The sequence below is a fragment of the Eubalaena glacialis genome, chromosome 2 (genome assembly GCF_028564815.1).
Source record: "Eubalaena glacialis isolate mEubGla1 chromosome 2, mEubGla1.1.hap2.+ XY, whole genome shotgun sequence".
NCBI lineage: Eukaryota > Metazoa > Chordata > Mammalia > Artiodactyla > Balaenidae > Eubalaena > Eubalaena glacialis.
The window spans coordinates 183,285,067-183,306,403 of NC_083717.1; the positions used below are offsets into that span (position 1 = coordinate 183,285,067).

Sequence of the window (21,337 nt, forward strand, 5' to 3'; positions counted from 1 at the left end):
GGGGGTGGGGAGCTTGAGGCCAGGCAGGAATTGCACTAATTCTTGGGTCTTAAGTCCCCCACTCACTTCCTGAGCAGAAGAAGCCTTCAGACGGCAACTGCAATAGGCTTGGAACTTGTTTTTCTTACTTATCAGTATTCGAAGCGATCATGTGAAAGTCAGAAAATGCCTTTGTTTCTTTCATTCTGTTACTGCGGGGAATGCTGGGTTGTAGGGGAAGTTACCACCACCTCCAGACGCTCTGCTAAATAACAGGCCCTCCTAACACGGGTGAGGGGAAACTGTAAGGAGAGGCATCAAAGTTGCCCGTGAAAACCCTGCATAGAGTGTACCTGAATATTTTGCAATTCATCAAGAATCAGGAGCCCTCTCTCCTCATCTCTCTTTGGGCCTCAGGAATTGAACTCAGGCTATAGGACATGTGACAACACTTCTGGTTGGCCAAAAAAGCTGGCAAGGCTACTTGTGGACAGCAGATACATAGAGAGAAGCAAATCCATGAAATCATAAGCTCCCAGCTGGTGGATGACTGTGGTTCTAATTTCAGCAATACTCAGAGGACATTCTGACATGTTTCACATAACCTCAGTTAGGATCTCAGGTTTCCGTAAACAATGGGATGGGCAGGCAGTGACAATGAGTGGAAATACACTTTAACAACAGCGTTTCCCACCAACATAAACTGTCAGACTCTGAAGAAGACAGCATCTAGGGTTTCACATTGTGTTCAAGTTATCATTCACATCACATACCTTGGCAAGACCTTCCATCCTCGTTGAGGGTGAAACCAGGGTTGCACGTACAGGAATAAGATCCAGGAACATTCGCACACAGCTGCTGGCAGTAGCCATAGCGACATTCATCAATGTCTGGAAACAGAATTGCAAGCAAGGTAAGATATTCTTTCTTCTCAATCACCGATGCCACCCCAGCATCATTACTGGAGTAGGATCACAAAGGGAACCATAGGGGAACTAACACAACAACAGCACCTACTAAGTGTCAGGGATGGTGACACCCTCGGGATTCCGGGCTCAATCTCTCTACCATCCTCCCTGACCCATCTCAGTGCTATCAACACCTGAACCTATACTGAAAGTTGTAGAAGAAATTTCTGCTTAGAGTGGAACATTGGTCAAGATGGCCTCTAAGATTTTATACAAATCTAAGATTTAACGCTAAGATTTATCCAACACCAAGAGTCACTCTAAGATCCTACTTAAACGTGTCATTGCCCTGGAAAGGGACAAGTTGGCTTGAAGTGTAAGAGGAATCCATAGCCTGGCTCCTGTAGGCTCTTTGCCAGCTTCACTAATAATGAATATGTCCAGCTGTCAGGAACAAGAGTGAGTGTAGGCCAGGTCAAACTGGGTAGCACTGCGGTCTGGAGACCTATGAATCCAGGGACACAAGGATGCCGGAGTTGGCCTTGCATCTCCTCCTTGTAGCAGAGTGGACATAAAACTCTGGATAAACACACCTCTTCCAAGCCATGATTGGCCTTTCCTGAGCAAGCAGCTATGTGGGTGAATGGTTCCTTCTAGCAGAGCCAGGCTGACATGTACCAGTCAACAGGGAGGCTGACGTCATTGGGAAAGCACTTCTCAATACCCCAAGCTGATGGGCTGACGGGCTGACAGCTGGAGAATTCACTCCTGCAGGATAGGGTGTTTCGAATGAAGCCTCCAGGTGGGGACCAAGTCTCACCTGACTATAGCTATAACTGGTCCTTATTTCATCCTCACCTCCCCCTAAACATTCCCCCTCTGGTACCCCACTTCCTCTGGAACCAGGGTCCACCAAGGGCTCTGAAGGCCAGCTCAGAACTTGTCTCTGTGCCTGGTTTCTACCACCTACTGCCAAAAAGGACCCCATCTCCACCTCACTCGTTGTTCAGCCCTCCTCAGAAACCGTGCCCTGCCCTTGTCATTCTGTTTTATCTCTGAGTCGCAGCTACTTCTAACCTGGCTCACCCCACTGCCCACCAAGTGCCACGCAGCTCCTGCTTATAAAGCACATTGCCTTGTGCAGTTGCTGATCCTGATCTCTTACGTGGGTGCAGTTGGGCACGTCCCCAAGCCAGGGAGGCAGCAGGGGGAAAAGAGGGCATCTTCTGCCTAGGGGTACCTTGGAAGAAAGGCGATTCCCAGCCCCTTACTTTTCTGCAAAAGCAATGCCTCCAAAGTCGCACAGAGTGGGTGGTGGACGGCTATAGAATTTGCATTTTGAAAGAGAAAGAAGAGTTTGGCTGAGAGAAGGCATGAGTTTAGCCCATACTGAGGAAAGGTCTTCACTTTGGATGTAAAGTGTAAGCAGGCCATGCATGTAGCACCACGTCAGGCCTCCAGGAGCATCCCTCCCAAAGCTTCATGCTCTGTGGAAGAGAACAACCCCCCTGGTAGAGGAATGTCCCAATTACTGCCCCCACTCAGAAGGGGAGAGGTTTCCTGGCCCCAACGTCTCTGTAATCTGGCCTGTATGTCCTGGTCACCTGGTTCTCTCTAGCACCTTCTTGTAGTGGAAAAAACTGGACTGAGAAACAGGAGACAGATTTTAGACCAACTCACTCTAACTTTGTCCAACACGTTCCTCTTCTTTGAGTCTCAGTTTCCAACTCTATAAAAGTTGGATGACATAATATCTAACATCCCTTCCAGCTCTGAAATTCTACATACTGACTTCCCATACAAATAACTCACACTGGTTTGCTTATGTTCAAATCAGTGGCATCAAATTTTCCATAATAGCTGAGGTTGGTTAAAATGCAAAGCAATCATCATATTTACAAATGCCCATGTGCAGCCAGCTCTTTGGTGCCTGCAAAGGAGAATCAAGTCAAGTCTAGGCTGGCTTGTCAGACCCCAGGACGCTTGGACAGGGCTCTAGAGGAGACCTCAGCTCAGTCTCAATCAAGAAAGACCTGGAAAGAAGAACTTTTTTGTTTGTTTGTTTCCATGATGTTGTTTGGATTTGTTTCTCAGCTCCTCCAGGACTGACTTTCAGGAGACAGAATAGTGTCTTAGAGAATTTAAACTAGTAGGGCTTTTCCAAGAAAACAGCAAAGAAATCTCACCCTACAAAGAGAAAGTGCAGTGACAGCTAGAGATTGCTATGATTTCATTGCAATGTTTTGCAATGGTTTAGTTTTGGCTAAACCAAAAACTAGAGGAGAAGAAAGGAAAATAGCCCTCCAGTAAAAATAAACAGAGAGATCATATAGCCGATGCCAACCGCAAGGGACAAAATTCTCAATTGGTGCTGACTGACTCCTTAAAAAAAGACCACAGTTAGTGGGGTGGGCGTGGGGTGGGGGCTGTGATGGGGTATTAGGAGGAGATGATATTAGACCAGAATCCGCTGATCCACATTTGAGACTTGGGACATTTCTGTGACTAAGCAAGAATTCCCTTCTATTGGTATGATTTCTAATTGGGACAGAATAACCCTCACCTCTATCACTTCCTGCCTTGGTTATCAACTTCCTGAAGGCAGAAAGTCTAGGTAGAATCAAACATGAACCCTTAAAAAGTACTTTCAAAAACTCTGATGACGACATGCAGTGATGTGGTGATGGTGACAACTGATTTTAAAGGGTGGTACTACGCATAAGCCCAACAGCCTCCTGCCTCCCCCACCCCCAAAGAAAAGCCCGCTGCCCTTAGACCCCCAGCCATGCCCACATTTCACTATACCCAACACAAGCATTAACTCTCAAGAGTTTCTGTGTAGCCCACAGAGCTGTTACCTAAGCACTGGCCTTCGAGCAGCCAATAGCCGTCAGTGCAGGAGCAGGTATACCCTCCTTCTGTGTTGATGCAAATCTGGGTAGGGTTGCACTGGTGGGAATCCGTTGCACACTCGTCCACATCTGTAACACAGACATGTTCCAAAGAATGTCACTTACATGTTTAGAGCCCTGCAGCCACTAGAGGTGCCAGCTGCTTGCTTGTCTGGCTGGGAGGCAGTTGATAATGTCCCTGGGTTATATCCAAGGAGACGGAAGCACCTCCCTAACAGGTACCACTAGGAGACCCTGACCTTTTTGGAGGGGGCAGAGCTAATCTGCTCCCTGGAAATCCACAAGGGAAATGGCCAAAGAGAGAACACACATCCTTAGGCGCATTTCTGCCATCCTAGCCCATCATTCTCTGAAAGCAAGTTCAACCATTACTTGGTTTAGAAATGCATTTTGTATTAGGCTTACCCATTCACGTATTAAACCGGTCTGTTGTGTACCTGCTGTGTGCACAGAGCTATGATAAATACCACTGAGAACATAACAGAAGAAAAAGAAACGTCCCTGGCCAGCGGAATGTTGTAGTCAAGTCACTTCACTGCATCCATGCGTGAAAATCTTTCAGCGTAGAGCTCCTGCTCCTTCATGAAGCTCCCCAGAGCCCTCCAGTCTTCCTTCCACTCCGGAGCTCCGAGGGCTGATCTCTTGCTGCCCGCTGCTGACACTGGGTTTCTCCAAGCTGCTGCGTCCCCATCCGCCTGCCATGACAGTGTGCAGGTACTTATGTCCAAGTCGGTCGGTCCCGTTTCCTTAATTGGGATCTCAGAGCACAGAGACCAAGTTGTTTTCATGGCCACATTTCTCATCTGGTGTACACAGCACTCAGAGAACTGTTTCAGCTGAAACGAATCCTTCTTCCCTTTCTCCCCACACTGCACTTTAGAAAGAGTGTTCAATCCTATAAGCGGTCCTCCTGACACCACGCTCTCACTTTGACCTAAAGGACAAGACCCCCTAAACCTTTGGCTATGAAGGGATTCACCCAGCGGCCTGGATCTGCCTGGCCAGGCCCCGCCTCTCCTCATCACTCCTGCCCTCACCTGCCTGTACTTTAGGGCTCCTGCCTTTTGCCCCCTCCTCACTGCAGGCAGGGTTTGCTCATCTGCCCCTTCTCCCCGCCTCTCCAGAACGGACCGTCGTGCCATTGGAAATAACATTAAAAACTGCACTTCACTGAGCCTGGGCAGTGCGCCCGACTCCTCATTTTTTCTCACAATTGCCCCATGCGGTGAGCTGGTGACCCCCACTTACAGATGGGAAACAGTGAAGATGCTGAATCACCAAGGCCAGAGCCAAGTCCAGGCTTCCCCACCTGCCTGCCTCCCAACCCCCTCTGCGCAGGAGTGACAGAGGTCACACCGCGTGGCCCAGGCAGGTCAAGCAGAGGAGAGAGGGCTGAGCTTTTGCTGCCTTTTCCTGCCCCACCTGGAAAATTGTCTGCCTCTTGACATCACAGATGGAAGACTGTGGTGGAGCTGCGGGGCACCTAGGATTCCAAAGTGTAAGCTCCTTGGGTAGCACAGGTGTGCACTCAGGAAGCAAGCACAACTGGTCCAGTGAAACGTTCAGCCAGGTAAGCGATGGTCTCCAGGCTCCAAGCGACACCACCACAATCCACCACCACTGGTATCACAGGTCAACACCAACGACACTGGTCAGTTCCCATCCCACCCCCAATGACCAGGTGTCTGGGCATCGTGTGGAACCAGGCTCCAGCCCGCGAAACATGGACCACCTCCAAGAACCCGCTTCCAGGGTGGCAGCAGCCTCTGCTCCAGCCTGACACGTGACGACGTGCAGCCTCAGCGGCAAAGACCCGCCGCCATTCTCAGCTGCAAGAGCTCCTGCCTTTGCCCTGGGCCTCGCTTCCAGCCCCAGGTCTGCCCACCCGGCAAAGCCTCCCAGGGGAACCGGCGAATAATGCTTGGCCAGCAGCCTCTCCTGCTCAAATCCATACTGAAGCCTCTGATAATAAATAACACCACTATTGGCCAGCACATAATTACATTTTTTCAGCGGGAAGTGATAGATGGCAATCGTACCCTGGGAACAACATTGCCTTAGGAATTTGTGCTCTTTTTCCTGCTACAAGGGGAACACAGGGTGAGGGAGACTTAAGGGGCAACAGAGCTGTTAGAGAGACTTGGTGATAGCAAGTTCCCAAGGCTCTGTGTTTGTGTAAACTGGGTGCACACGACATGCCCCCAAAGCCCTGCACAGAGGAACCAAACGCTCACGAGGGGACCAGACTGGGCTCAGAAGGGCATGTGAGGTCTAAATGTGTTTGCACATGTGCACACACAGGCACGTGCAAACTATTCAAATACAGAAACAAAATCTCTAAAGTTTTTTTTAAAAACAAAAAAACTCCACCACTTTTACTGAGTTAAAGAATTAACTCAGTTATACCACATTTCTGTTGATGTACGTTCAAAAAACTACTTGAATTGATTGATTGAATGATTGAATGGGTTGAATCAATCAACTGACATTGGATTGTCAACATAAATATATTTTGAGAACTCAATAAGTTTGGAGTCTTTAGGGGATGTAAGTCCCATCTTTATATCCTCAAAACATACCTGGGGCTTCCCTGGTGGCGCAGTCGTTAAGAATCCACCTGCCAATGCAGGAAACACGAGTTCAAGCCCTGGTCCGGGAAGATCCCACATGCCGCGGAGCAACTAAGCCCATGCGCCACAAATACTGAGCCTGCGCTCTAGAGCCTGTGAGCCGCAACTACTGAAGCCCGCGCGCCACAACTACTGAAGTCCGCGCGCCTAGAGCCCGTGCTCTGCAACGAGAAGTCACTGCAATGAGAAGCCCGCGCACCGCAACGAAGAGTAGCCCCCGCTCGCCGCAACTAGAGAAAGCCCGCGCACAGCAACAAAGACCCAACACAGCCAAAAATTAAAAATTAAAAACAAACCTGGTTTAACCTGGGTCCATAGTAAATGTTTAATAACTATTTGGTGAATGAATGAATAAATGAACACATGGGCAACAAACATTAGGACCTTTGAGCCCCCAGACAAGCTTTTCCCAGCCAACTTGCTGACAAGTGCGTGGATTTTGAAAACCACCACCCCACAGAAAAACCCCATCAGCTTGCACACCTGTGGGGCTGAAACTGGGAAAGGTCATGCTGTGGGTTCCACACGAGGCTAAAAGACTCATCACACATTCCAGCTCACAGCTGAATTGCTTACATTAAATACATTTGACTTAAATAACAGAAGGAAAAGTACGTCGAACCACTCCAAGGACATTCTTTGGCAAAGGGGCCTTGTCTGCATCAGTGGAAAAGTGCAAGTTACGGCAACCTGAGTAAGTGTCATTATCCTTGGACGCAAACCATGCCTGTTACTCCTTTCCTTTTCTGTGGGATGTTTAGGAAGCGTCCCTTAAGAGAAAAGAATGCTGGGTTCATGCAATCATTCATGTACTCATTCACTTATTAATTCTTTATGTTCTACTGTGTGTGTGTGTGTCCTCCTAAATTTCTAGGCCAGTGGGAAAGCTGGTGTCGAGTGCAGTCCCTCTAGCTGTATGGTTCCCGGAAGCAGAGGGTCCCTCCAGGGGGCTGTAGCCCTGGGCAGCTGCCTGGGCCCTTCGAGGATTCCAGCACAGCAGCCATGGCTCGTCTCTCCCCAGCTGGGACAACATCCCCCCACCGGCCAGGCGACCAGCACCCTGGCAACGGAAGGAAAGTGCTCACTGACATCTCCAGAACCAGATCAAAGCCCAGCACTGTGCCTGCCCAGGAAGAAATCATCCTCCATGTTGAGCAGCACAGCTCTGCTGCCCCACGAGGGGCACTTTGAGGAAAGTCCTCAAAGCAGGCAACCTCATTTCCTTGACACCCTTCCAGAAGGCAGAAGGGAGCTCCCGGCCTTGGGACAGCAGCCTGCACGGCAGGGATACTCATATAGGATGTCATACCGATAGCTGTGTCCCATGTCCCCAGCAGGTGTGCTAAGGCAGTGTGAGTGAAGAACACCCTTCCTCCAGTCAAGATCTCACAGGGGTGCCAGCTGGAGGAACTGGGCTCAGACTTCAGAATACACCTGCCCAACAAACTGGAACAACAAAAGGAACAGAATCTTCCAGGCTGAGACCTTAATAGACATTTCTCCAAAGAAGACATACAGATGACCAGTAGGCACATGAAAAGATGCTCAACATCACTAATTATTAGAGAAATGCAAATCAAAACTACAATATGGTATCACCTCACAGGGATCAGAATGGCCATCACTAAAAAGTCTACAAATAACAAATGCTGGAGAGGGTGTGGAGAAAAGGGAACACTTCCACACTGTTGATGGCAATGTAAGTTGGTGCAGCCACTATGGAGAACAGTGTGGACGTTTCTCAGAAAACTAAAAATAGAATTAGCATATGACCCAGCAATCCCACTCCCGGGCATATACCCAGACCAAACTATAATTCAAAAAGATACATGCACCCCTATGTTCATACAGCACTATTCACAATAGCTAAAACATGGAAACAACCTAAATGTCCATCGACAGATGAATGGGTAAAGAAGATGTGGTACACGTATACAATGGAATACTACTCAGCCATAAAAAAGAATGAAATAATGCCATTTGCAGCAACATGGATGCAACTACAGATTATCATACTAAGTGAACTCAGAAAGAGAAAGACAAATACCATATGGTATCACTTACATGTGAAATCTAAACTATGGCACAAATGAACCTATCTACAAAACAGAAACAGACTCACGGACATAGAGAACAGACTTGTGGTTGCCAAGGAGGAGGGGGCTGGGGGAGGGAAGGACCGGGGGTGTGGGGTTAGCAGATGCAAACTAGTGTACATAGGATGGATAAACAACAAGGTCCTACTGCATAGCACTGGGAACTATATTCAATATCCTGTGATAAACCATAATGGAAAAGGAAATTTAAAAAAAGGAATGTCTATATGTGTATAACTGAGTCACTTAGCTGTACAGCAGAGATGGGCATAACATTGTAAATCAACTACAGTAAAAAAAATAAAATTAGAATTTTTTAAAAAATTTTTTAATTTAATTTTTTTTTTATACAGCAGGTTCTTATTAGTTATCTATTTTATACATGTTAGTGTATACATGTCAATCCCAATCTCCCAATTCATCCCACGACCATCACCCCCCCACCCCCCCACTGCCACTTTCCAGGCTGACTTAAGGGACAGCATGAGAAAAGGCCACAGCCTACAAAGCTGCTAGGTTTAGCCCTTGGAGCAGGAGTCTGTGATGGAGGCAAGTGGTGATTGGCAGGTCCCCCCTCTCTCTTGTCAGACGGAGTTCTCACAGGGCATTGTGACTATCATGCTATTGGTTTATGCCTATTATATGTCCTTCCTTGGGAGTGGATTAGTTCTCAGCATACAACCCACTTTTCTGTCCCCCGTAAAACTAATGGTTCCAAGTATGATCTTAGGGTTAACTCACAGGTTGTTATATAAAAATCTCTACTGGCAGGTATAATGGACAACGTACTGCTATAAATATGCATGAATATGTCTGAATACAAATAATATGCATATGTATGCCAGCTACTTATTATATTTGAATGTACATATTATATACCTACACGCATTTACATTTCAGCATTCCTAAAAGTTCAAGGGAAACTAGTTAAACTGTTTTCATAACACAAATTCTCATTGAAATAAATATCCTTTAAAAACGGTAAAACAAAGCAAAACAAAACAAAAGCTAATGGTTCCCCCATGCCCACAGGGAGAACATTTCCTAAGCCATTCTGCCAGCACTAAAGCTTAAGAGAAAAAAAGACCAAAGGGCTGAGACTTCCCCAGAAAGGGCTACTGGGTAAAAAAAATAAGAACTTTGAGAGGCGGGCAGAGCTGGGTGTGAATCCAGCCTCCTGCACTTAATAACTGAATATTACTGACAAGTTGATTGATCTCAGGGATGCTCAGATGCTCTGCAAAATAGAGCTTCAGCAGCCTGCCTCCTAGGCTGCCATGAGAGTTCACAAATCAACGTGTTTGCAGGTCCCATCGCCATTGCCTGGCACATAGGAGGTGCCCAGGAAATTATAGTTCCCTTCCCCAGTGAGGTGCTGTTTCTAACAGCTGAGAAAGGTAGGGGAAGCTTGGTTTCTGCCTGCTGCAGGCTTTGTCCTGGGATTCAGAAGACACCACGATGACAGCCCTCAGTGGGCTGTGAGACGTGGTTAGTTCTACGGTTCCAACACAGTTAGAGCCTTCTCCCCCCAGAGCCCGGGAAACGTGACAGGAGATTGAGACAAGAAGTGAAAAGAGGAGGGTACATTCCTTTGTGGGGTCTCAGGCTCCGCCTACACACTTTGGCATCTATAAATCCAGCTATGATTCTGTAATTGTAGACGTCCGAAAGCCTAAGGGTACGTGTGTCTTCCTGAATTCCACAGCCAAATGCGATCAACCTTAACACCACAATTCTTCCCTCCTCCTGTATCTTCTCTTCTCCAATACTGTCAATAAGGCAGGGCTGACTTTGTGAGCCTGTGTACACACCCTCGGCTGAATGTCTCCGTTCTTGAGTGAGAACGGCCATCAGCCAAAGGGAAACATTCTCATTGGGTGACACTGGGAGAAACTGTCGAAAAACGTTTGGAAGACTGCACCTTTCCAAAGGCCTCCACGAGTCCTTTTTTGGACATGGCCGAATCACTTCCTTGGTAGTAAATTTTTACCCAGTGAAACAACATGTTTTCCCAGCCCGTTTTTGTTCCTTCCTCGCTCAAGCTAATGGGGCTTGATAAGAAAGAAGAAAATAACAAGGCACATTCCAACGCCTCCAATTGAAGTCAGTTTTAGGCCTGCTGCTGGGCTGGATCGGGGCCATTTTTCAGCAAGACGACCTCAGTGAAGGCTGGAAGCTACACAGACAGGACAGACTTCCCAAACACCTGCTTAATTAAAGATCTCAGCATTTGAGAACTTGCTTGTTGAATTCCCAGGACATCTGCATTCCATGTGTCTTATGGGTCCTGGGCAGTCATCAGGAGCCAGATTTTTCTGTGTTTACAGCATTTTTCCCAATCCTTGATACCAAGCTTAGAACACAAAGCTTGCTCGTTTTGTGCCTCTAATTAGGCAACAAATATGTGGTCCATTTTCCAAACAACAAAAAATCCTCTCCTTCTGGATGAAACCAGCTGGACTGTAGCTTCCAACCTCTCCATGGATTCTATCTTTCTACCCATAAAGCGAGAACTTGGAGGAGAGCTCTGAAAGGCCCTTCTAGCTGTGACCTTCTACAGAAACAAAGTATGCAGCTAATGGGGGTCACATTGCTTGGTTCTTGGGTAATTATTTTCATCCAGAGCGCTTGGTAAACATCAGCTGACTTTAGCTGATTTCAAAGTGGGCAGGGAATTGGCTAAGCTCATTCAACTTTTTTTTTTTTTTTAAGTTTTTTGCTCATTCAACTTTTGACAACGTATGAATTGTCACTGCAGTTCCAGGGGTGGGGTGGGAGCGAGGGGGTAGTGACATATGTGTTCCTTCTTGAGCATCATGCATCAAATTGTCCTGAGAGTAAGGGGACAAGGCTGCTTATTGCCAATGTAGACATGGTATTTTTTTAAAGGGCATGAGGCTTTAGCCATTATTGTGATTATAAACCAGACAAACATGGAGCTCAAACTAGATTTCCATTTACCAAAAGTCCTGCCATTTGTCCATCAACAGAGAAGGATTTTTGAAACTATACAAGTCAGTGGTTCCCAAACCTAGCTACACAAGAGAATCGCTGGGCTAAATCAGAAAGTCTAGGGTGGAGGCTTGGAAAGCTGTTTAAAGTTACCTAAATGATTCCAATGCAAAACCATATCTGGAACTTGCTGTGCCAGACCAGTACTTCTTAAACTTTAATGTGCATATGAATCAGTGGGGATCTTGTTGAAATGCAGGCACTAATTTGGTCAATTCTGCATTTCTAAGTTCCAAGTCTGCTGGCCCAGGAACCACACTTCGAGAGGCAAGGTGTTAGATTATTGTGGGTGATGTTTGGTTCTGTATCCATGCAACCTACTCAGAGTTTAAGAACTGTTCAGGAGAGTCTAGGAGGGAATTAAGTGTTCAAAAATCAAGCTGGCAATCCCTAACCAGATTCTTCTCTAAGATCAAACCTGCTGGTTACAATAGTATTGTGATTTTTAGAGTCTTATTCAAGAAGTTCTCAGTGCAGCCTAAACCACAGTCTAAAAAGTGCTTTCCTGGGGCTACATACCCAGCCATTACTCATGTCCACCTGCAGTGGCTGGGCCCAGAGCACTGTGTACCTTCAGAAGGTTCTCCTCCTTTCAGTTTGCTGGTGGTGTTTTGATTTCCTAAGAGTTAACTCAGTTCCCTGAATCTTAACTAAGATCTTGGCAATACTGTCCCCAAAGTGACGACAAAAACTGCAAAAGATTCCAATTAGGAGCAAAGACAATGTTTTTCCTTCAATACAGACCATCCCTTGTTCAGGAACGCAGTCTATAAATACTATAGCTCTTAAATCACGTCATCTCCATTGCATCTCACCATAGGCTCCGGCTCCCGGTTCCCTCTGAGCATATTTCTCCCCCATACCCTTCTCTCCTGATGCTGTCTCAGTTCACGGTGTCACCGTTTTCCTGAACCTGGGGCTAGAAAGCTCAGTCATCCTTAAGTCCTTCCCCCCACCTCCTACTCTCACACAATTCGCCTTCTGGAAATTTTGCAAATTCTTTCTTTCCATCCCTTACCCCCCAATATTCCAAGGCCTTGCTGTCTTTTCTCTAAACGGTTGGAATAACTCCGTACTAGGCTGCCGGCCTCCAGCCTCTCCCGCTGGAAGCAAATGAAACACAGCCTCCAGAATCATCCAAGACATGGAAAAGATCGTGTGGTCCCACAGCTCAACACTTCACTCCCTTCCTTAGAAACCACACAGCTTTCTTTTTACACCTCGGCAACAGAGCACGTCAAGCCTAATTTTATACTCACACATGTGCTAATTAAACACATCTGGTTTTATAGCATTTCACACTGTATGACAGAATTAGCTGTGCAGGGCTCCATCTTCCTCCACCAGACCGCAAGTTCCTGGAAAACGAGAAATGGTTCTCATTCACATTTGTGTCCTAAGCACCTAACATAGCACCTGGTGATGGAGAGCATGGAAGTGAATGAGACTGGAAATGAAGATACTTTGTCCTTGGACTTTTCTGAAGGCAAGAGGGGGAAGTCAGTTACACCACAGGACAGGAGAGGAAGGCAGTTCGGCCAACCACCTCTTCGGTGGCCCCATGTCTCACGCCGTGGGATGGAGGATGTCTGGGAACAGCGCCTGCCCAGCAGAGCCTCAGGCCCCCACCTATAGTGCCCGGGGCCTCATCCCCATCCCAGTCTTTGCCCAGGGCTGATTTGAGAGTGTCCTCAACCTCCAGAGGCTTTGACACGCCATGTGCTTGGCCTGATGGAGTGAGTTATGTTTCCTCTTTCCTCCTAAAGAGCCGTACATCTCAGACGAGGAAAAAGTTTATTCTCAACAATCACAGGAGGGAGGAACATCGGAGGAGAGAAAAGAAACACCTTTCCCTGGCCTGAAAATGGGCACCAGCAGGACCCCTTAGGGCACAACCAGCCCAATCCTTTTTGCAGGCTCAGGACCAAACCCTTGGCCTGGTGGGGGCTGGGAGATTACCCGGGTATGCAAATTCACCCCAAGGAATCAATCAGCCTGTCGTCAGCAGCAAACACTCCCCGCCAGTCCCTCTCAGAGCACGAGAACGGAATCTGCATGTGTTCTCCTCCTCACGCCGGGGTCAGACACTCTGCTACCACTTCTGACTCCATCACTAACTAACCAGGGCACCCATGTGTATGTCATCGGCCTGCATTTGCTCCCCTGCCTCTGAAATGGGGCCACCATCACCTGCCCTCCTAGGACTTGCAGGCTAGTGGGGAAGGCAGGCGGTGAACAGAAACCAGTGTGGAGGGCACTGCAGAGGCTATGGGAACACATAACAGTGAGTGTCCCACATCTGGGAGGTGAGGCCAGGTCTTGCCCATGGACAGTGACATAGGGGAACACTTCCTTCACATACACCCATTCCTGGAACCCCAGGACAAGGGAGGCGAGTGACAGATGGCTCTTTCAACATAACAAGTTACAAGCAGCAGGCCAGCAGGTGATTAAGAATATAAATATTTCGAGACACCTTCAAGATGGTGGAGGAATAAGACATGGAGATCACCTTCCTCCCCACAAATACATGAGAAATACATCTACATGTGGAACAACTCCTACAGAACACCTACTGAACGCTGGCAGAAGACCTCAGACTTCCCAAAAGGCAAGAAACTCCCCACGTACCTGGGTAGGGCAAAAGAAAAAAGAAAACACAGAGACAAAAGAATAGGGATGGGACTTACACCTCTGGGAGGGAGCCGTGAAGAAGGAAAGGTTTCCACACACTAGGAAGCCCCTTCGCGGGCGGAGACGGGGGAGGGATGGGCAGGGGGGAAGCTTCGGAGCCACGGAGGAGAGCGCAGCAACAGGGGTGCGGAGGGCACAGTGGAGAGATGCCCGCACAGAGGATCGGTGCCGAGCAGCACTCACCAGCCTGAGAGGCTTGTCTGCTCACCTGCCAGGGTGGGCGGGGGCTGGGAGCTGAGGCTCCGGCTTCAGAGGTCAGATCCCAGGGAGAGGACTGGGGTTGGCTGCATGAACACAGTCTGAAGGGGGCTAGTGCGCCACGGCTAGCTTGGAGGGAGTCCGGGAAAAAGTCTGGAGCTGCCGAAGAGGCAAGAGACCATTGCTTCAGGGTGCGCGAGGAGAGGGGATTCAGAGCACACCTAAACGAGCTCCAGAGACGGGCGCGAGCCGCGGCTATCCGCGCGGACCCCAGAGACGGGCATGAGATGCTAAGGCTGCTGCTGCAGCCACCAGGAAGCCTGTGTGCAAGCACAGGTCACTATCCACACCTCCCCTCCTGGGAGCCTGTGCAGCCCACCACTGCCAGGGTCCCGTGATCCAGGGACAACTTCCCCCGGAGAACGCACGGCGCGTCTCAGGCTGGTGCAACGTCATGCTGGCCTCTGCGGCTGCAGGCTCGCCCCCCATCCATACCCCTCCCTCCCCCCAGCCTGAGTGAGCCAGAGCCCCCGAATCAGCGGCTCCTTTAACCCCGTCCTGTCTGAGCCGGAACAGACGCCCTCAGGCGACCTACACGCAGAGGCGGGTCCAAATCCAAAGCTGAACCCCAGGAGCTGTGCAAAGAAAGAAGACAAAGGGAAATCTCTCCCAGCAGCCTCAGGAGCAGCAGATTAAATCTCCACAGTCAACGTGATGTACCCTGCATCTCTGGAATACCTGAATAGACAACGAATCATCCCAAAATGGAGGCGGTGGACTTTGGGAGCAACTGTAGACTTGGGGTTTGCTTTCTGCATCTAATTTGTTTCTGGTTTTATGTTTATTTTCGTTTAGTATTTAGAGTTTATTATCATTGGTAGATTTGTTTATTGATTTGGTTGCTCTCTTCCTTTTTTTTTTAATGTATAGATATATATTTTTTTTTCCTTTTTCTCTTTTTGTGAGTGTGTATGTGTATGCTACTTTGTGTGATTTTGTCTGTATAGCTGTGCTTTTACCATTTTTCCTAGGGTTCTGTCTGTCCATTTTTTGGGGTTTTTTTAGTATACTTTTTAGCGCTTGTTATCATCAGTGGATTTGTTTTTTGGTTTGGTTGCTCTCTTCTTTCTTTTCTTTAATTACTTCTTAATTATTTTTATTTTAAATAATTTTTTATTTTAATAACTTCATTTTATTTTTATTTATTTATTTTTTCTTTCTTTCTTTCTTTTTTTCTCCCTTTTCTTCTGAGCCATGTGGCAGACAGAGTCTTGGTGATCTGGCTGGGTGTCAGGCCTGTGCCTCTGAGGTGGGAGAGCCGAGTTCAGGACATTGGTCCACCAGAGACCTCCCAGCTCCATGTAATATTAAACAGCGAAAGCTATCCCAGAGATCTCCATCTCAACGCTTAGACCCAGCTCCACTCAATGACCAGCAAGCTATAGTGCTGGACACCCTATGCCAAACAAGTAGCAAGAGAGAAACACAACCGCACCCATTAGCAGAGAGGCTGCCTAAAATCATAATAAGGTCACAGACACCCCAAAACACACCACCAGACATGGTCCTGCCCAACAGAAAGACAAGATCCAGCCTCATCCACCAGAACACAGGCACCAGCCCCCTATACCAGGAAGCCTACACAACCCACTGAACCAACCCTAGCCACTGGGGGCAGACACCAAAAACAATGGAAACTACAAACATGCAGCCTGCGAAAAGGAGACCCCAAACACAGTAAGTTAAGCAAAATGAGAAGACAGAGAACTACACAGCAGATGAAGGGGCAAGGTAAAAACCCACCAGGCCAAACAAATGAAGAGGAAATGGGCAGTCTACATGAAAAATAATTCAGAGTAATGATAGTAAAGATGATCCAAAATCCTGGAAATAGAATGGAGAAAACACAAGAAACGTTTAACAAGGACCTAGAAGAACTAAACAGCAAACAAACAATGATGAACAACACAATAAATGAAATTAAAAATTCTCTAGAAGGAATCAATAGCAGAACAACTGAGGCAGAAGAACGGATAAGTGACCTGGAAGGTAAAATAGTGGAAATAACTACCGCAGAGCAGAATAAAGAAAAAAGAATGAAAAGAATTGAGGACAGTCTTAGAGAGGTCTGGGACAACATTAAACGCACCAACATTCGAATTATAGGGGTCCCAGAAGAAGAAGAGAAAAAGAAAGGGACTGAGAAAATATTTGAAGAGATTATAGTTGAAAATTTCCCTAATATGGGAAAGGAAATAGCTAATCAAGTCCAGGAAGCACAGAGAGTCCCATACAGGGTAAATCCAAGGAGAAACATGCCAAGACACATATTAATCAAACTATCAAAAATTAAATACAAAGAAAAAATATTAAAAGCAGCAAGGGAAAAACAACAAATAACACACAAGGGAATTCCCATAAGGTTAACAGCTGATCTCTCAGCAAAAACTCTGCAAGCCAGAAAGGAGTGGCAGGACATATTTAAAGTGATGAAAGAGAAAAACCTACAACCAAGATTACTCTACCCAGCAAGGATCTCATTCAGATTCGACGGAGAAATTAAAACCTTTACAGACAAGCAAAAGCTAAGAGAATTCAGCACCACCAAACTAGCTTTACAACAAATGCTAAAGGAACTTCTCTAGGCAGGAAACACAAGAGAAGGAAAAGACCTACAATAACAAACCCAAAACAATTAAGAAAATGGTCATAGGAACATACATATCAATAATTACCTTAAATGTAAATGGATTAAATGTTCCAACCAAAAGACATCAACTGGCTGAATGGATACAAAAACAAGACCCATATATATGCATATATATATATAAGAGACCCACTTCAGACCTAGCGACACATACAGACTGAAAGTGAGGGGATGGAAAAAGATATTCCATGCAAATGGAAATCAAAAGAAAGATGGAGCAGCAATTCTCACATCAGACAAAACAGACTTTAGAATAAAGACTATTACAAGAGACAAAGAAGGACACTACATAATGATCAAGGGATCAATCCAAGAAGAAGATATAACAATTGTAAATATTTATGCACCCAACATAGGAGCACCTCAATACATAAGGCAAATGCTAACAGGCATAAAAGGGGAAAATCAACAGTAACACCATCATAGTAGGGGACTTTAACACCCCACTTTCACCAATGGACAGATCATCCAAAATGAGAATAAATAAGGAAACACAAGCTATAAATGACACATTAAACAAGATGGACAAAATTGATATTTATAGGACATTCCATCCAAAAACAACAGAATACACTTTCTTGTCAAGTGCTCATGGAACATTCTCCAGGATAGATCATACCTTGGGTCACAAATCATGCCTTGGTAAATTTAAGAAAATTGAATCATATCAAGTATCTTTTCCAACCACAACACTATTAGACTATATATCAATTACAGGAAAAAATCTGTAAAAAACACAAACACATGGAGGTTGAACAATACACTACTAAAGAACCAAGAGATCACTGAAGAAATCAAAGAGGAAATAAAAAAATACCTAGAAACAAATGACAATGAAAACACGATGACCCAAAACCTACGGTATGCAGCAAAAGCAGTTCTAAGAGGGAAGTTTATAGCAATACAATCCTACTTCAAGAAGCATGAAGTATCTCAGATAAACAACCTAACCTGACACCTAAAGCAATTCGAGAAAGAAGAACAAAAAATCCCCGAAGTTAGTAGAAGGAAAGAAATCATAAACATCAGATCAGAAATAAATGAAAAAGAAATGAAGGAAACAATAGCAAAGATCAATAAAACTAAAAGCTGGTTCTTTGAGAAGATAAACAGAATTGATAAACCATTAGCTAGACTCATCAAGAAAAAGAGGGAGAAGACTCAAATCAATAGAATTAGAAATGAAAAAGGGGAAGTAGTAACTGACACTGCAGAAATACAAAGGATCATGAGGGATTACTGCAAGCAACTATATGCCAATAAAATGGACAACCTGGAAGAAATGGACAAATTCTTAGAAAAGCACAACCTTCCGAGACTGAACCAGGAAGAAATAGAAAATATAAACAGACCAATCACGAGCATCGAAATTCAGACTGTGGTTAAAAATCTTCCAAAAAACAAAATCCCAGGACCCGATAGCTTCACAGGTGAATTCTATCAAATATTTAGAGAAGAGCTAACAGCTATCCTTCTCAAACACTTCCAAAATATAGCAGAGGGAGGAACACTCCCAAACTCATTCTATGAGGCCACCATCACCAAAACCAGACAAAGATGTCACAAAGAAAGAAAGCCAATATCACTGATGAACATAGATGCAAAACTCCTCAACAAAATACTAGCAAACAGAATCCAACAACACATTAAAAGGATCATACACCATGATCAAGTGGGGGTTTTCCCAGGAATGCAAGGATTCTTCAATATATGCAAATCAATCAATCTGATAAACCATATTAACAAACTGAAAGAGAAAAACCATATGATCATCTCAATAGATGCAGAAAAAGCTTTTGACAAAATTCAACACCTATTTATGATAAAAAAACCCTCCAGAAAGTAGGCATAGAGGGAACTTACCTCAACATAATAAAGGCCATATATGACAACCCTACAGCCAACATTGTTCTCAATGGTGAAAAACTGAAACCATTTCCTCTAAGATCAGGAACAAGACAAGGTTGTCCACTCTCACCACTATTATTCAACACAGTTTTGGAAGTTTTAGGCACAGCAATAAGAGAAGAAAAAGAAATAAAAGGAATACAAATCAGAAAAGAAGAAGTAAAGCTGTCACTGTTTGCAGATGACACGATACTATACACAGAGAATCCTAAAGATGCTACCAGAAAACTACTAGAGCTAATCAATGATTTTGGTAAAGTAGCAGGATACAAAATTAATTCAGAGAAATCTCTTGCATTCCTATACACTAACAGTGAAAAATCTGAAAGAGAAATTAAGGAAACACTCCCATTTACCACTGCAACAAAAAGAATAAAATACCTAGGAATAAACCTACCTAAGGAGAAAACAGACCTGTATGCAGAAAACTATAAGACACTGATGAAAGAAATTAAAGATGATACAAACAGATGGAGAGATATACCATGTTCTTGGATTGGAAGAATCAACATTGTGAAAATGACTATACTACCCAAAGCAATCTACAGATTCAATGCAATCCCTATCAAACTACCAATGGCATTTTTCACAGAACTAGAACAAAAAATTTCATAATTTGTGTGGAAACACAAAAGACCCCGAATAGCCAAAGCAATCTTGAGAAAGAAAAATGGAGCTGGAGGGATCAGGCTCCTGGACTTCAGACTATACTACAAAGCTACAGTAATCAAGACAGTATGGGTCTGGCACAAAAACAGAAATATAGATCAATGGAGAACAGGATAGAAAGCCCAGAGATAAACCCATGCACATATGGTCACCTTATTTTTGATAAATGAGGCAAGAATATACAATGGAGAAAAGACAGCCTCTTCAATAAGTGGTGCTGGGAAAACTGGACAGCTACATATAAAAGAATGAAATTAGGACACTTCCTAACACCATACACAAAAATAAGCTCAAAATGGATTAAAGCCCTAAATGTAAGACCAGACACTATAAAACTCTTAGAGGAAAACATAGGCAGAACACTCTATGACATACATCACAGAAAGATCCTTTTTGACCCACCTCCTAGAGAAATGGAAATAAAAACAAAAATAAACAAATGGGACCTAATGAAACTTAAAAGCTTTTGCACAGCAAAGGAAACCGTAAACAAGACCAAAAGACAACCCTCAGAATGGGAGAAAATATTTGCAAATGAAGCAACTGACAAAGGATTAATCTCCAAAATGTACAAGCAGCTCATGCAGCTCAATATCCAAAAAACAAACAACCCAATCCAAAAATTGGCAGAAGACCTAAATAGACATTTCTCCAAAGAAGATATACAGATTGCCAACAAACACATGAAAGGATGCTCAACATTACTAATCATTAGAGAAATGCAAATCAAAAGTACAATGAGGTATCACCTCACACCAGTCAGAATGGCCATCATCAAAAAATCTACAAACGATAAATGCTGGAGAGGGTGTGGAGAAAAGGGAGCCCTCTTGCACTGTTTGTGGGAATGTAAATTGATACAGCCACTATGGAGAACAGTATGGAGGTTCCTTAAAAAACTAAAAATAGAAGTACCATATGACCCAGCAATCCCACGACTGGGCATATACCCTGAGAAAACCATAATTCAAAAAGAGTCATGTACCACAATGTTCACTGCAGCTCTATTTACAATAGCCAGGACATGGAAGCAACCTAAGTGTCCATCGACAGAAGAATGGATAAAGAAGATGTGGTACATGTATACAATGGAATATTACTCAGCCATAAAAAGGAACGAAATTGAGTCATTTGTTGAGACGTGGTTGGATCTAGAGACTGTCATACAGAGTGAAGTAAGTCAGAAAGAGAAAAACAAATATTGTATATTAACGCATGTATGTGGAACCTAGAAAAATGGTACAGATGAACCGGTTTGTAGGGCAGAAGTTGAGACACAGATGTAGAGAACAAATGTATGGACACCAAGGGGGGAAAGCCACGGGGGGGTGGGGATGGTGGTGTGCTGAATTGGGTGATTGGGATTGACATGTATACACTGATGTGTATAAAACTGATGACTAATAAGAACCTGCTGTATAAAAAAATAAATAAAATAAAATTCAAAAATTAGAAAAAAAACTAATACTAAACTTTCTTTGCATTATTTGTATGGAAATATGTTAATATAAATGTTTCAGACATTACATGAAATTCCTAAAAATCTTATATGTTCTGGTATAATGTAATAAGTCATAATTCTAGTTATTACTTTAAAATGTATATCTCAGAAATAACTAAATTT

At 44.9% G+C, this 21,337-nt stretch overlaps 1 protein-coding gene across 2 annotated transcripts in view; it reads right to left on the bottom strand.

Moving 5' to 3' along the window:
* FBLN5 (fibulin 5) overlaps positions 1–21,337 on the bottom strand; it is an 86,797-nt gene that overhangs the window by 21,192 nt on the left and 44,268 nt on the right. For both annotated transcript variants that reach the window (XM_061181183.1, XM_061181182.1), the window contains exons 6-7: positions 3,746–3,868; positions 753–869 (exon numbers count right to left, since the gene is read on the bottom strand). In XM_061181183.1, the coding sequence (XP_061037166.1) occupies positions 753–869; positions 3,746–3,868 (240 nt within the window). The remainder of the gene's footprint in view (positions 1–752; positions 870–3,745; positions 3,869–21,337) is intronic.